Genomic DNA, 14326 nt, shown 5'->3' with positions numbered 1-14326 from the left:
TGTCTTCTAAAAGTCTGGTAGTTCTCTTTGACATCTGGTGGGAGGGCGTTCCACAGGGCGGGTGCCACTACCGAGAAGGCCCTCTGCCTGGTTCCCTGTAACTTGGCTTCTCGCAGCGAGGGAACCGCCATAAGGCCGTCGGCACTGGACCTCAGTGTCCGGGCAGAACGATGGGGGTGGAGATGCTCCTTCAGGTATACTGGACCGAGGCTGTTTAGGGCTTTCAAGGTCAACACCAACACTTTGAATTGTGCTCGGAAATGTACTGGGAGCCAGTGTAGGTCTGGATGACAGCTCCCATCCTCCTAAACCAGGCATAGGCAACCTCAGCCCTCCAAATGTTTTGGGACTACAATTCCCATCATCCCTGACCACTGGTCCTGTTAGCTAGGGATCATGGGAGTTGTGGTCCCAAAACATCTGGAGGGCCAAGGTTGCCTATGGCTGTCCTAAACCATTGGCTGGGCTGGCTGGCATTAATGAAAGTTGGATTCCAATGACGTCTGGAGAATGGCAGGTTAGACACTGATTGGTAGCAGCATTCTAGGATTTCAGACAGGTATCTCTCCCAGAGCTGCTTGGAGATGCCAGGGAATGAACTGGGGACCTTCTACATTCAAGGGTAATGGTCTACCACGGAGTCGTAGTCTCACATCCCTAGCAGAAACCTTTTCTTCCAAGGAACAAGAATCTACAAGTTCTCTCGGCAGTTGATTTTACTGCAAAGCTGTTCCGCTAATGTTAATTTCAGGTTTACTGCCTGAAACGAATTTCCCTGTGGAGAGGGTGTCTTGTGGAGACTATAAGATTACTTAGGGAGTTAGACGCAGGGATGACATAGAGAAAGGCATCACATCTGTGGCAGCGGGAAACCCGAAGGGTGCAGAGACGTAAGGAGGGCTGAATCTGAGATAGTGGCTTTAAATAACAACCAACGGTAGGTCTCTAGCTATAAATATTTCCGCTCCAGAGGGGGAGCTCTGTGGCAGCAAATGTGAAAATGAGTTGTGGCACCTTAAAGATCACTAGTCTTTATTAGGAGCAGAGTTTTGATGGAACTTGAGCTGACTGCACTGTGCACAAAGTGTTACCGGGTCTGTGGAGTGTTAACATTGTCTCTCCTTGCATCTCCTGCCCTTTTGGACACCCTGCTCTTTACATTCAAGATATAGATAGATGGATATCTGTCACCTGATGATCACAGCATGCATCTCAAGTGGATTCTGGTACACAAAAGCTTAGGTTACAATCCGTTTAGTTAGTGTAGGGTGGCACTGTGGGTTAAACCACAGAGCCTAGGACTTGCCAATCAGAAGGTCAGCGGTTCGAATCCCCACAACGGGGTGAGCTCCCGTTGCTCGGTCCCAGCTCCTGCCAACCTAGCAGTTCGAAAGCACATCAAAGTGCAAGTAGATAAATAGGTACCGCTCCGGCGGGAAGGTAAACGGCGTTTCCGTGCTCTGCTCTGGTTCACCAGAAGCAGCTTAGTCATGCTGGCCACATGACCCGGAAGCTGTACGCCGGCTCCCTCGGCCAATAAAGCGATATGAGCGCTGCAACCCCAGAGTCGGCCACGACTGGACCTAATGGTCAGGGGTCCCTTTACCTTTACCTTACTGTCATTATGCTTTTTATTATGTTTATATTTTTATTATTGATGCTCCTTATTATTATTATTATTATTATTATTATTATTATTATTAATTATTATTATTATTGTTATTATTTTTTATTATTATCAGTGCATTTTTTTCTGGGGGTACGTAGGGGTATGCATACCCCTAAACATTCTGTGAATCTAAGTTTGGCCTCATTGAGGGAAAGTATTTCAATATGAGTAGGAGAATGAGAGTACCTCTAAACATTTTTTAGGAAAAAAAGCACTGAATAATAATAATAATAATAATAATAATAATAATAATAATAATAATATACCACCCTATACCCGCAAGTCTCAGGGTGGTTCACAAGATAAAATTACAACATAAAAACACAAAATACACAATCAAAATATAAACAGAAGTAGCCAAATACCACCACCACAAAAAACACATAAAAACAGTTAAAAACATTTTTTAAACACACACACACTTGAAAAATCAGTTGAAAATGTGTTCTTAATGTTGTACACCACCCTGGGATCTTTTGGTCGAGGGCAGTATATGAATCAAACAATAATGATGATAGTTCTAAAGGTGTAAGGCTGGGCTTTGTGAATGTGTGATGAATGAACTGCAGAGAGGGGAAAGGGTGTGTAAGTAAGCCGCTGCCCCCCCCCCCCCCAGTCCCCTGGCATGCTGACTCCTTTCTGAATTTTGCTATTGGCCCACTCCACATTCTTCCCACTCTACACATTGTTAATGTTTCTCAGTAGAGCCCGGGGAAAGAGAACTTGTCTTCCGCCCTGGCAATGTTGTTGGAGTACAATTCCCACCCCCACCCCCACCCCCCGATTGTTGTTCCCCATCTCAGCCTTAGAACTTCGGCTCCCATCCTATACAGACTCCCTGAATCCACTGAATTCCATGGGATGTGACCATCTGAGCAGACATGCCTAGACTTGCATAGGGTTGCTCCTCATGGGAACTCCCTGATTTGGCAATGGTAGCCACAATAATGAACATCAGGAGTACAGTGGTACCTCGGTTTACAAACTTAATCCGTTCCGGAAGTCCATTCTTAAACCGAAACCGTTCTTAAACCAAGGCACGATTTCCCTAATGAGGCCTCCCACCGCCAGTTCAGATTCTACCGTTCGGATTCCATTCTTAGATCGAGGTAAAGTTCGCAAACCGGGACACAACTTCCAGTTTTGCGGAGTTTGTAAGCCAAATTGTTTGTAAACAGGGCTGTTCTTAAACCAAGGTACCACTGTATTGCCATAGAACAGATCTTCCCAATCTGCCCCCCCCCCCCAAAGTTTTGGATTCCAGCTCCCATTATCTCCAGCCAGCATGGCCAATGGTCAAGGATGTTGGGAGTAGGAATCCAACGACATCTGGAGGACCACAGATTCCCCATCCCTGGATAGAGAGACCAAACGTCAGAATAAGGCAGCTTCCAATGTCCTGAGTCTTGAGATAAGGGATTTGTCCACCTCTAAATGTCATACTGACTCCTGGGGGTGGGGGAACAGCCTTAGCTCAGCCCCTCCCCTGCATGATGCCAGCATCTCCCTGCCCTCCCTCCAGGGAGGCTGAGGTTCTCAGGAGGCCCTAATTGAATCATTTGCAAAGTTCAGGTACAAATTGAATGCCGCGACTTTCGCGGAATCTAATAGAAAACCTAATTTGCTTGCTGAAGCTGCTAATTGCCGGGAGCGATGCAGAGACGGTGGCCTTCTCTGCTGAGGACGAGGCGGGTGGGGTTGCTGGGAAACAAGCCTGGCAGCTCTGAGGGGCACCCCCATCGCTCGGTATCCATGTGGTCCTCCACAACTTTGGCCTTTGCATTCAAATCAGGCCTCCAGAACCAATTATGGAAAAACCTCTCTAATTCCCTGGAAGGTTTCAATGTGCACTGAAGGCCCTTTCCTCCTATATCACTGGTCCATCAACTGGCCTCCTCTCCAGCCCCCTTTTGTCTCCCCTCCTACCTTCAGCATAGGGACGCGGGTGGTGCTGTGGGTTAAACTACAGAGCCTAGGACTTGCCGATCAGAAGGTTGGCGGTTCAAATCCCCATGACAGGGTGAGCTCCCGTTGCTCGGTCCCTGCAACCTAGCAGTTCGAAAGGACATCAAAGTGCAAGTAGATAAATAGGTACCGCTCCGGCGGGAAGGTAAACGGCATTTCCGTGCACTGTTCTGGTTTGCCAGAAGCGGCTTAGTCATGCTGGCCACATGACCCAGAAGCTGTACTGTTCCATCGGCCAGATGAGCACCGCACCCCCAGAGTTGACCACAACTGGACCTAATGGTCAGGGGTCCCTTTACCTTTACCTTCAGCATGCTGGGGCATCCCTGGGCCACCTCAGGCAGCAGAGGTGGTGGGCAGGGCACTGCGGAGGAGTCATTGTCATCAGTGGCAACATCAGGGGGGCACTAGAGTGGAGGACCAGTGGCAGCCGGGGTGGGCAGCATTTTCACTTTTGCCGCAAGCAGCAAAATGTCCTGGGCCGGCACTGCCATCTGTTCCTACATCCTCTGTTCCAAAGATGGAGAAGATTTGGCCCTCCAGATGTCGTGGGCCTCTAATTCCCATCAGCCCCAGCCAGTATCGCCATTGGTCATTGTGGATGATGGGAGTTGTAGACCTTTGGAAGGGCCACAGGCTCCCCATCCCTTCTCTATTAGAAAGGTTTTCCGAGATAAAGAGCTGTAATAAGAGATAGCAGGGGCCTCAAAAGTGCCTGTCATTAGGTAGCTCCTGGGCAGGCGACTGACAGTTATTATTTTGTACCTACGGGACTGCCTCTCCTGGTATGTCCCATGGAGGACCTTACGGTCTTCAAATAAAAACATCTTGGAGGTCCCGGGCCACAGGGAGGTTAGGCTGGCCTGAACCAGAGCCAGGGCTTTTTCGGCTGTGGCTCCCATCTGGTGGAACGCTCTGTCACAAGAGACTAGGGCCCTGCGGGACTTGACATCTTTCCTCAGGGACTGCAAGACAGAGCTGTTCCACCAGGCCTTTGGCCAGGGCACAGCCTGACCCCCTCCTTTGGCAATCCTCATAGAACTCTAGCCAATGGTTGCCATTAATTTGATTTGAACTGATTTTATAATGAAATGATTTTAGAATGTTGTAATATTTTACTGCTGTTAGCTGCTCTGAGCCCGGCTTCAGCTGGGGGGGGGGAGGAGGATATAAATAATTTATTATTATTATTATTATTATTATTATTATTATTATTATTATTTCTAAATTTGTTTCTATACATATTAAATTGGCATGTGCCAATTTTATGCAAACAGATATCCTCTTTTTTGTAATAAGCAGTGTTTTTTTCTGGGGGGTAAAAGTGTGACACTTACTGTAGCAACTTCAAGGTACCTGGACCTACCTACCTTCCTTTCTTCCTTCCTTTCTAAAAAAGCACTGGTAATAAGTTAAAAAACACAGCCCACACTTCTGAAACCACCTTAAGTCTTCAGTAAAAATGCAGTTTTTTTCCACACACAAAGATCTCCCAACCATCAGCCCCCACCGATAAATCATCAACCAGTCATTTTGATCCATTAACATGCAATCTTCCTAGTGAAAGATGCTTGTCCAGTCACTGCAACAATACAAAATGCACTAACAAAAGGATTGAAAGAAAATTTTGGATGAGAAATACTACAGGCTCAGTTGCCTAAAACAATTTTAAAAATTGAAAGTGGCACTTCTTATCGAGAAAGAAGACTATATAGTGTGCCAGAATTATCTCCTTTGTTAGTTGAAATGAGAATCAAGGCTGATCTGACTTGCACATGTCAATGTCTTTATCTCTTCCAGAGCTACAACAAGCACACAGCACTCCCACGCAGCCATCTAGTTTTTCGGCAGACTGGAGCAGCCAGGGCAGCCAGACAAGCTCTCGTATCAGCTCTGGGAAGCACCGGAGATCTCATGGTAGGAGAAGCAGCAAGGGGCAAAACAGAGCATCAGGAAGAAACTCAAATACAGGCAATGTTCTTAGAAACCTAGGGTTGGATCCAGACTAACAGTGCAGACCTGTGCATGCTCACTTAGTGAGTTCAGTGGGACCAGCTTAGGCGGCTACCCTTCCTTCCTTCTTTCATTTTCATACAAAAAGAACCATGTTCTTTCTTTTTTATTATTGAATTATGTTGCATACACAAGCAATTAGAACAAAACTTACAGTTGTCAAACAGATTAAGTAAATAAAAAAATAAAAAATTAATAAGGAAAAGTAAAATTACAATATAGAAGGGGGGAAAGGAGAAAAAAAAAGTGTGTGTGTGTATAGGATAACAGTAAATCACTCATTGTTAGACTAATATTTTACAAACAGATTCTTAAATTAAAACACAGAGAACTACATACAAAGCTACCTACAAAACAAAAAATAAAGACTTCTGCCAATACCACAACAGTTCATTGTTCTTAGTAAAGATACTTCCCTGTATTTCCATGGGTTCCTCATCTTCATATCAGGACACTATTGCTTTTGCAGTGTTATTCTAGGCACAACCAGATCTTAGGTGCTGAACCTTGATTCATCAGGTCTTTGTTTAAATGATCCCATTCTTTCTTAACTATTGTATTAGATTTGTGTCTTAATACATCTGTTAGCTTTGTGAGTTCCAAGTACTCGGTCAGCTTGCATAACCATTCTTTGGTGGGTAGATGATTTTCTTTCCAATATTTAGCTACCAAGACCCTTGCTGCTGATATTGCATAAAGGAATAATCTTATTTTATCTTTAGGGATATGATATTGATTGTCATGATTCCCAAAAGGAATGCTTCTGGTTTTTTGCAGAATGTGATTTTCTTTTCTTTTTTAAAAAAATTTATTTATAAAATTTTCAAATATAACAATAAAGGAAAAACATTCCATTCGAAATATACATCCAATTCTAATCTTTCCACTTTCAGACTTCCTTCAGTCTATCTGGAAATTTTTCATGTTATCACAATTATTCACATTTCTTCCATCTGTATTTTTTTTTTAACCAAATTAATCTTAACAATTATTATAAAACAATATTTCTTTCCATTATTATCACAGAGCTTCTTGAAAACCTACAAACGTTAATTGGCCTTCACATATATTTTTAATATACTCTGTAAAATTATTCCAGTCTTCGGTAAATCTCTGGTCTCGCCGGTTCCGAATTCTCCCCGTTAGCTTGTCTAATTCTACGTATTCCATCAACTTCATTCTCCATTCTTCTTTCGTCGGGATTTCTTCCTGTTTCCATTTTTGTGCCACCAAAATTCTTGCCGCTGTTACTGCATATAAAAACAACTTCTCATCCTTCTTTTTTATGTCATTTCTTAGTATTCCTAACAGAAAAGTTTCTGGTTTCTTAACAAAGGTATATTTCAACATTTTTTTCAATTCATTATAAATCATTTCCCAGAAATCTTTCATTTTTTTTACATTCCCACCACATATGATAGCATGTTCCTTCTTTCTCCTGACATTTCCAACATTTATTACTAACTTTATACATCTTTCCAAGTTTTACTGGTGTAACATACCATCTGTATAACATTTTCATAACATTTTCTTTTATTGTAGTACATGCAGTAAATTTCATTCCTTCTTTCCACAATCTTATCCAATCATCAAATTGAATATTATAACCAAAGTCTTTGGCCCACTGAATCATTGCAACTTTAACCTCTTCATCCTTAATATGCCACTCAAGTAATAATTTATACATTTTAGATAAAATTTTAACATCATTATTCACAATTTCTTTTTGAAATCTAGATTTTTCATCTTGAAAACCTCTTTCCAGCATCTCTTTTTTAAACATCGCATTCACTTGGAAGTAATGTAACCAATCAAAAACATATTCTTTAACTTCATCATATGGTTTCAATTTCCATTTATTTCCTTCTTTTATAATTAAATTCTCATATGTAATCCAACTCCCCGTCATATTGATCTTCTTAACACTCATTACCTCCAATGGCGACAGCCAAAATGGAGTTTTAAACTCTAATAAATTTTTGTACCTATTCCATACTTCAATCAGCGGACCTCGGAAAATGTGATTTTCAAAACCTTTATGCACTCTTTTTTTCTCATACCATAAATATGCGTGCCAACCAAATCTATTATCATATCCTTCTATCCAAAAGTTCTGAATTTTCCAACTTTATCCATTCTTTCACCCAGCAAAGACATGCAGCCTCGAAATATAACTTTAGGTCTGGCAGGGCAAAGCCTCCTCTATCTTTTGCATCCGTTAAAATCTTAAATTTTATTCTAGGCTTCTTGCCCTGCCAGACATATCTTGATAATACTCTTTGCCATTCTTTAAATATCGCCACACCTTTAATTACTGGTAATGATTGAAATAAAAACAACATTTTTGGTAGCACATTCATTTTTACCGTTGCAATTCTTCCCCAAAATGACAACTTCATTCTTCCCCACACTTCCAGGTCCTTCCTAATCTTGTTCCAAACTGGTACATAATTATTTTGAAAAAGATCAATACTCTTGGGAGTTAATATAATCCCAAGATATTTAACTTTCTTAACCACTTCCATATCTGTTTGTTGCTGAATTCTTTCTATTATCTCTTGGTCCATATTTTTAACCATTATTTTCGTTTTACTCTTATTTAATTTGAAACCGGCAACTTGTCCAAATTGCTCTATCTCTTCTAACACTTGCAGAATGTGATTTTCAATAACTTTTTTATTTCCTCGTAAGTCATGTCCCAGATTTTTTTTTTATCTCTGGGCACAACCACCACATGTGCTAAAAAGTTCCTATTTGGTTTTTACACCTCCAACAATTATTGTTGTGAGATTTATTTATTTTAGCCAACTTAACAGGGGTTAGATACCAGCTGTATTTCATTTTCATGAAATTTTCCCTTATTAAGTAGCAGGCCGTAAATTTTAAGTTTTTTGTCCAGAGCTCTTTCCATTTCTCCAATTCAATCATACAGGTCTCGGTCCCATTTTCTCATAACATCTTTAATTTCCTCATTCCTCAACTTCCAGTTTTCAACAGCTTATAAATTTATAAATAGAACCATGTTCAATATGGCTTATGACAAAGAAAACATGGAGACATCTCAACATCAACCATTGCAAGAACCATTTCTTAATAATATAATGAAATGACAACATAATAGCAAATATAACAATGTATAAAGAAACAACTTTTCAGTTCTATAAATATAACAAGATTATAATAACAACTTTGCACTTCCTGGTAGTAGCAAAAATAACAAGGGAGCTTAGCAGGTCCTAGAAAACCTTCCATAGTGTTGCTGACAGTTGCTCTTCTGAAGCAGCTTCTTAAAAGGCTTTCCAAGGCAGGGGGCAAGGTACTGTAGCTGAAAAAAACACCTCCCATGATGCACCTATCACTTTGGGAACAGTTGCATAGAAAGTAGATCAGAATCTACGGGCAGATCCCAGGGTGATTTGCTGTAGATTGGCAATGGTTTCTAACTCCCTTAACAATAGTAACAACTAAATGACTTTTCCAGCCTAAATTGGGCTGTAGAAATGAAGAAAGCTAAAATCAGTAGTGAAAGGACTGTAAGCTCAGTTCAGTTCTGGAGCTGAAAAACAAATTCCTAGGCTCAGAATGTGCTCAGAGGCACCGACTTCCTTAATTCTAACAGGATGCCTTCTGTCCTTGGTTCTGGTTGATAGATCTCGGGGTTATAGTAGATCCGACACGCTTGAAATCTGTCCACCTGACCTCGAGATGTAGTTCTGTCGAAAATATGGGAAAGTTATTTATAAAACAGCTGTACTTTAAAAACATGGTTTTGAGTTTGGAAAAGCCCCTGGTTTTTAAGGATGTAGTTTTTAAGGATGCAGTCCTGAAAGGTGGAACACAAAGTCAATCTTGCTCCAGTTCAAAGCTCCCATTTCCTGAAAGCTGTCCACAGTAACTGTGCTTGGATGGGTTAAAGGTAAAGGGACCCCTGACCCCTGGGGTTGCGGCGCTCATCTAGCTTTATTGGCCGAGGGAGCCAGCGTACAGCTTCAGGGTCATGTGGCCAACATGACTAAGCCGCTTCTGGCAAACCAGAGCAGCGCACAGAAACGCCGTTTACCTTCCTGCCAGAGCAGTACCTATTTATCTACTTGCACTTTGACGTGCTTTCGAACTGCTAGGTTGACAGGAGCTGGGACCGAGCAACAGGAGCTCACCCCGTCACGGGGATTTGAACCGCTGACCTTCTGATCAGCAAGTCCTAGGCTCTGTGGTTTAACCCACAGCGCCACCCGCAGGTTAATCTACATCAATTTCTGTGGAACCGATCCCATGAGTGGGTGTAATAGAAATTAACACTATGGAAGAATGGGAGGAGGTGGGGAATCTCAGGCCCAGCTCAGGGGTAGGGTAAATGTACCCCTCCAGGGCTTTCTATCTGGCCCTTGAAATTCCTTCCTGGCCACATCCCTCAGGGGTCCTACTTCACATCTTGGGTGTTTTTGCCAGCTGGAATGTGTCCGTGAACTTCTGCTTCTCTGGTTGTAGGATAGTGTGTATGTGACTGTAGACACTAGCCTAATGTACAAAGATAGACGTACACATATCATTTTGCCTCTCGCATGTGACCCTCAAAAGATTGCCCAGAAGAATCCTGCTGAATGAAACCAAAGGTCCACCACCATCCTGTTTCTCACAGCAGCCACCTGCATGTCTCTGAGAAGCCTTCTCCAACTCCTGTTCCCCAGGAACTGCAATTCAGAGGCATGGTGCCCACGACCCGTAGCCATTGATAAAACACATCCTCCCTGAATTTGCCTATTCTCCCCTTAAAGCCATCACCGCACCTTGCAGAGGGGAATTTCCTACTTTATCTATGCACTGAGAAATCCCTCATGAGCATAAGGCTTTCCCTGGCAGAGGTGGGCAATAGCATGGACGTTCCTGTTTAAGCCTCTACTTCGGATTGTATAGCATCTCTCTTAACATCCCAGGAGAGGGCAGCAGAGCTTCGTGTTAGCTCTGGAGTTATGGAGCTTTTCTTTGGAGAACAGTTGATTGCTAATGCTTTTGCATTCTGGTGCCCCACTCTCATTTCAGACCTGAGGTCTCCTTGTGCTTTGGCCTGTAGTACCTTGCATCCTTTGTAATGTGATGCTCATATTCTGCCATCCTGGGACCTTTGGGTGGCTAATTTCAAAGGGCACTGCTCCAGTTTTGAACACATGCGTCATTGAATGATCTTGGTTGCTTCTGCCAATGGGAGATTTTCCTTTAACGCTAATAAGTGTCTGCTTGTGTGTGATTTTTAATGGCACCGTGGCTTGGAAGGAAATTATTAAGCCTCTCCTCCCTTATCTATGAAAAGCACCATCACTGCCCCATGCCTGCTATGACACATTTAGCACTGTGCTGCACCCTGGGGGAGGGGGCATTCAAAAGAGGGGTGTTCCATATGTTCCATGCAGTGCTATTTTTCTAGAAAATAAGGTGCTGGAACTCCCCATGAACACGTCCCTTGTTCTCTTATAACGGCAATGGCGCTCACCCGAGAGGTGCTGGAACTGAGTTCCAGCTTAGAAAAAGTCCTGGCCCATGGACCCAGACCTGACTGATGGTCTGTTAGGGACCAGGGTCTGCTAAGAACCAACATGTACGGGGAGGGCCACAACCCAGTGGCAGAGTTTCTGCCTTGCATTCTGAAGGTCCCTGGTTCAACCCTGAGCATCTTCAGGTAGGCCTGGGAACATTCCCTGTCTGAAACCCTGGAGAGCCACTTATTATACTGAGCAAGATGGGCTAATACTCTGACTTGCTATGAAGGCAGCTCCCCGTGTTCCTAACCCTTTAAAAAGCCTTGTTGCACCAGGGACGTAGGTGGCGCTGTGGGTTAAATCACAGTGCCTAGGACTTGCCGATCAGAAGGTCGGCGGTTTGAATCCCCATGACGGGGTGAGCTCCCGTTGCTCGGTCCCTGCTCCTGCCCACCTTGCAGTTCAAAAGCACATCAAAGTGCAAGTAGATAAATAGGTACCACTCCGGCGGGAAGGTAAATGGCGCTTTCGTGCGCTGCTCTGGTTCGCCAGAAGCAGCTTAGTCATGCTGGCCACATGACCTGGAAGCTGTACGCCGGCTCCCTCGGCCAATAAAGCGAGATGAGCGCCGCAACCCCAGAGTCGGCCACGACTGCACCTAATGGTCAGGGATCCTTTTACCTTTACCATTTGGGCACCAGTCCCTGCCTTCATCTATTCCTCCCTCGCCCCCTGCCATGGTGCCGTCTGCTGGGCCAACTCCATGTGCCAAGCATGTACAAGGAGCTCTGAGCCACAGTTTCTCTCTCCTTTGATCCTCGCTGAACAGTGGCATTGAAATCGTTTAAATAAATAAAGTCAGGAGCCGGAAGGATGAGGGACTGAGCTTGTATACATCGCCTAGCAATTGCCCGCACCTCCTTAGGGGATGCCTGCCCCGTTCCAAGATGTTTGGCTTTCGAGGGCTCCCAGAGCTAGAGATAAGACTATTAGTCTGAGCCTGAACTGTGTGTTTATGGCCAGCTCCGGTGGTAAATCTCTGCTCTCTCCCGGATGTGCCTCTGAGCTTTGCCTGCATTGTTTTTATTAAGGGAGCCTCGTTGCCAGATGAGCCTCCAGCCGGCAAGCTGGCTCTCGAGGACAGAGACTTCTTCTTTGAAGCCCCTTTCAAAAGCTTAATGAGGCAGCGGGACTGCCGAGGACGCCTCTCCTTGCAAACTGTGTGCTCGGCCTCCACCGCACCCTCTCCCTGGTGCCCTATGCCCATAAATCCTTCTGAGTTATTCATGAGGCAGGGTCTGCAAGGAAGAGGCTATGTGGGTAAATTGGACATTGTGGAGGGGGGACAGGAGAGGAATCGGAGGGTTTCTGTCAAAGTATGGATTACGACAGGGTTTTTTTGTTGCATGAACAGCTGCCTGGCCTGGAAGCCATTATTATTATTATTATTATTATTATTATTATTATTATTATTATTTCACTTGTATACCACCCTCTGTCAAAGGATCCCAGGGCGGTGTACAACATTAAAAATACATTACAGGGCATCAATGATAAAAAACATAATAATAAAAGCATGATAAAAAGCATACTGACTAATGCTAAAGTAGTCTAATACTAAAAATAGTCACTACAAACAACCACCCAGAGTGGCTGTGGAAACCCAACCAGATGGGTGGGGTATTAATAATAATAATAATAATAATAATAATAATAATAAACAGTTCTCTCCCCCACACTTTCACAGGCCATAGATTATTTCATAGCCATAGGCCTGGGTAAAGAGGAATGTATCAGGGAAGGGCATTCCACAACTGAGGAGCCACCACAGAAAAGGACTGTTCTCTTGTTGCTGCCCTCCCTGGGATGGGGGACATAGAGAAGGGCCTCACATGACAAGCACAGGGTCCAGGTCAGTTTATATGGGGAGAGGCGATCCTGGAGGTATTGAGGTCCTGAACTGTGTAAGGCCAGCTTATATCTTCAACTCAGGCCCTGCCTGTACATTCAAAGCAGTACCAGACCACTTTAAACAGTCATGGGTTCCCCCCAAAGGATACTGGGTACTGTAGTTTGATATGGGTACCAAGAGTTGTTTGGAAGACCCCTGTTCCACTCAGAGAGCTACAGCTGCCATAGTGGTTTAACAGTCAATCAGTCTTCCTTGGGATCTAGGGACGTGGGTGGTGCTGTGGAATAAACTACTGAGCCTCTTGGGCTTGCCGATCAGAAGGTCGGTAGTTCTAATCCCCGCGACAGGTTGAGTTCCCGTTGCTCTGTCCCAGCTTCTGCCAACCTAGTAGTTCGAAAGCATACCAGCACAAGTAGATCAATAGGTACCGCTGCAGCAGGAAGGTAAATAGCATTTCCGTGCGCTCCGGCTTCCGTCCTGGTCTTTTGAACCAGAAGCTGTTTAGTCATGCTGGGCACATGACCCAGAAAGCTGCTTGCACACAAACGCTGACTCCCTCGGCCTGAAAGCGAGATGAGCACCGCAAACCCATAGTCGCCTTTGACTGGAGTAAACCGTTCAGGGGTCCTTTACCTTTTTAAAAAAACCTTACCTGAGGAACTCTGGGAATTGTAGTTGTGTAAGAGGAATAGGGGTCTCCTAGAAACTGTCAGCTCCCTTAAGAAACTACAGTTCCCAAGATTCCTAGGGTGTATGTGTGTCTTGACTGTTTAAAGTGGTAAGGTACTGTTTTAAATGTATGTGTAGTTGGGGACCCTAGAATCTGCAAGTGATGAAGCCTCTCGTGGATTATACCAGTTTTCAGTTGCAGGTGGGAGCTTGCTTGTTTTGAAGATTCCTTCCTAAGTGGTGGCGGGTGGGCAGAGATGCCCCCACACAGAAAAGGAGCAGGTTGGGAATGAAAGCTAAACCGAATCCTTGTCCCCAGTCTGCCCATTTTCAAGATCAATATTTTACATTACGTGGGGGAAGTATATGATTCATGCAATTTGCCCCAAGCCCATCTCCCCACTGGACTCTACAATCACTGGCTGCAGCATCGCCCAATGTTACAGTCCAGGGAGAACCGAAATATAACAAGATGCCAAAAGTTAGTTCTCTGATTGCTAGCAGCGTAGAGTTCATACATACCACTTAAAGTCTGGTTTTAAAAGCTTGCCTTCTGCTGTTGGTGAGCAAGTGTGAAAGACAAGAATGTGGTTTTAAATGTGTTTCTTTTCAGTGTTCAGATCG

At 44.0% G+C, this 14326-nt stretch overlaps 1 protein-coding gene across 2 annotated transcripts in view; it reads left to right on the top strand.

Moving 5' to 3' along the window:
* The window catches only part of ROBO4 (roundabout guidance receptor 4), a 106530-nt gene that overhangs the window by 52053 nt on the left and 40151 nt on the right, over nucleotides 1-14326 (top strand). For both annotated transcript variants that reach the window (XM_080982335.1, XM_080982334.1), the window contains exon 15: nucleotides 5435-5551. In XM_080982335.1, coding sequence (XP_080838461.1) covers nucleotides 5435-5551 — 117 coding nt within the window. The remainder of the gene's footprint in view (nucleotides 1-5434; nucleotides 5552-14326) is intronic.

Source organism: Podarcis pityusensis (assembly GCF_964106645.2).
Source record: "Podarcis pityusensis genome assembly, chromosome: 15".
NCBI classification, from domain to species: domain Eukaryota; kingdom Metazoa; phylum Chordata; class Lepidosauria; order Squamata; family Lacertidae; genus Podarcis; species Podarcis pityusensis.
Note: the sequence above shows the minus strand (reverse complement) of the source record. Positions and strands in the feature narration are given on the sequence as shown.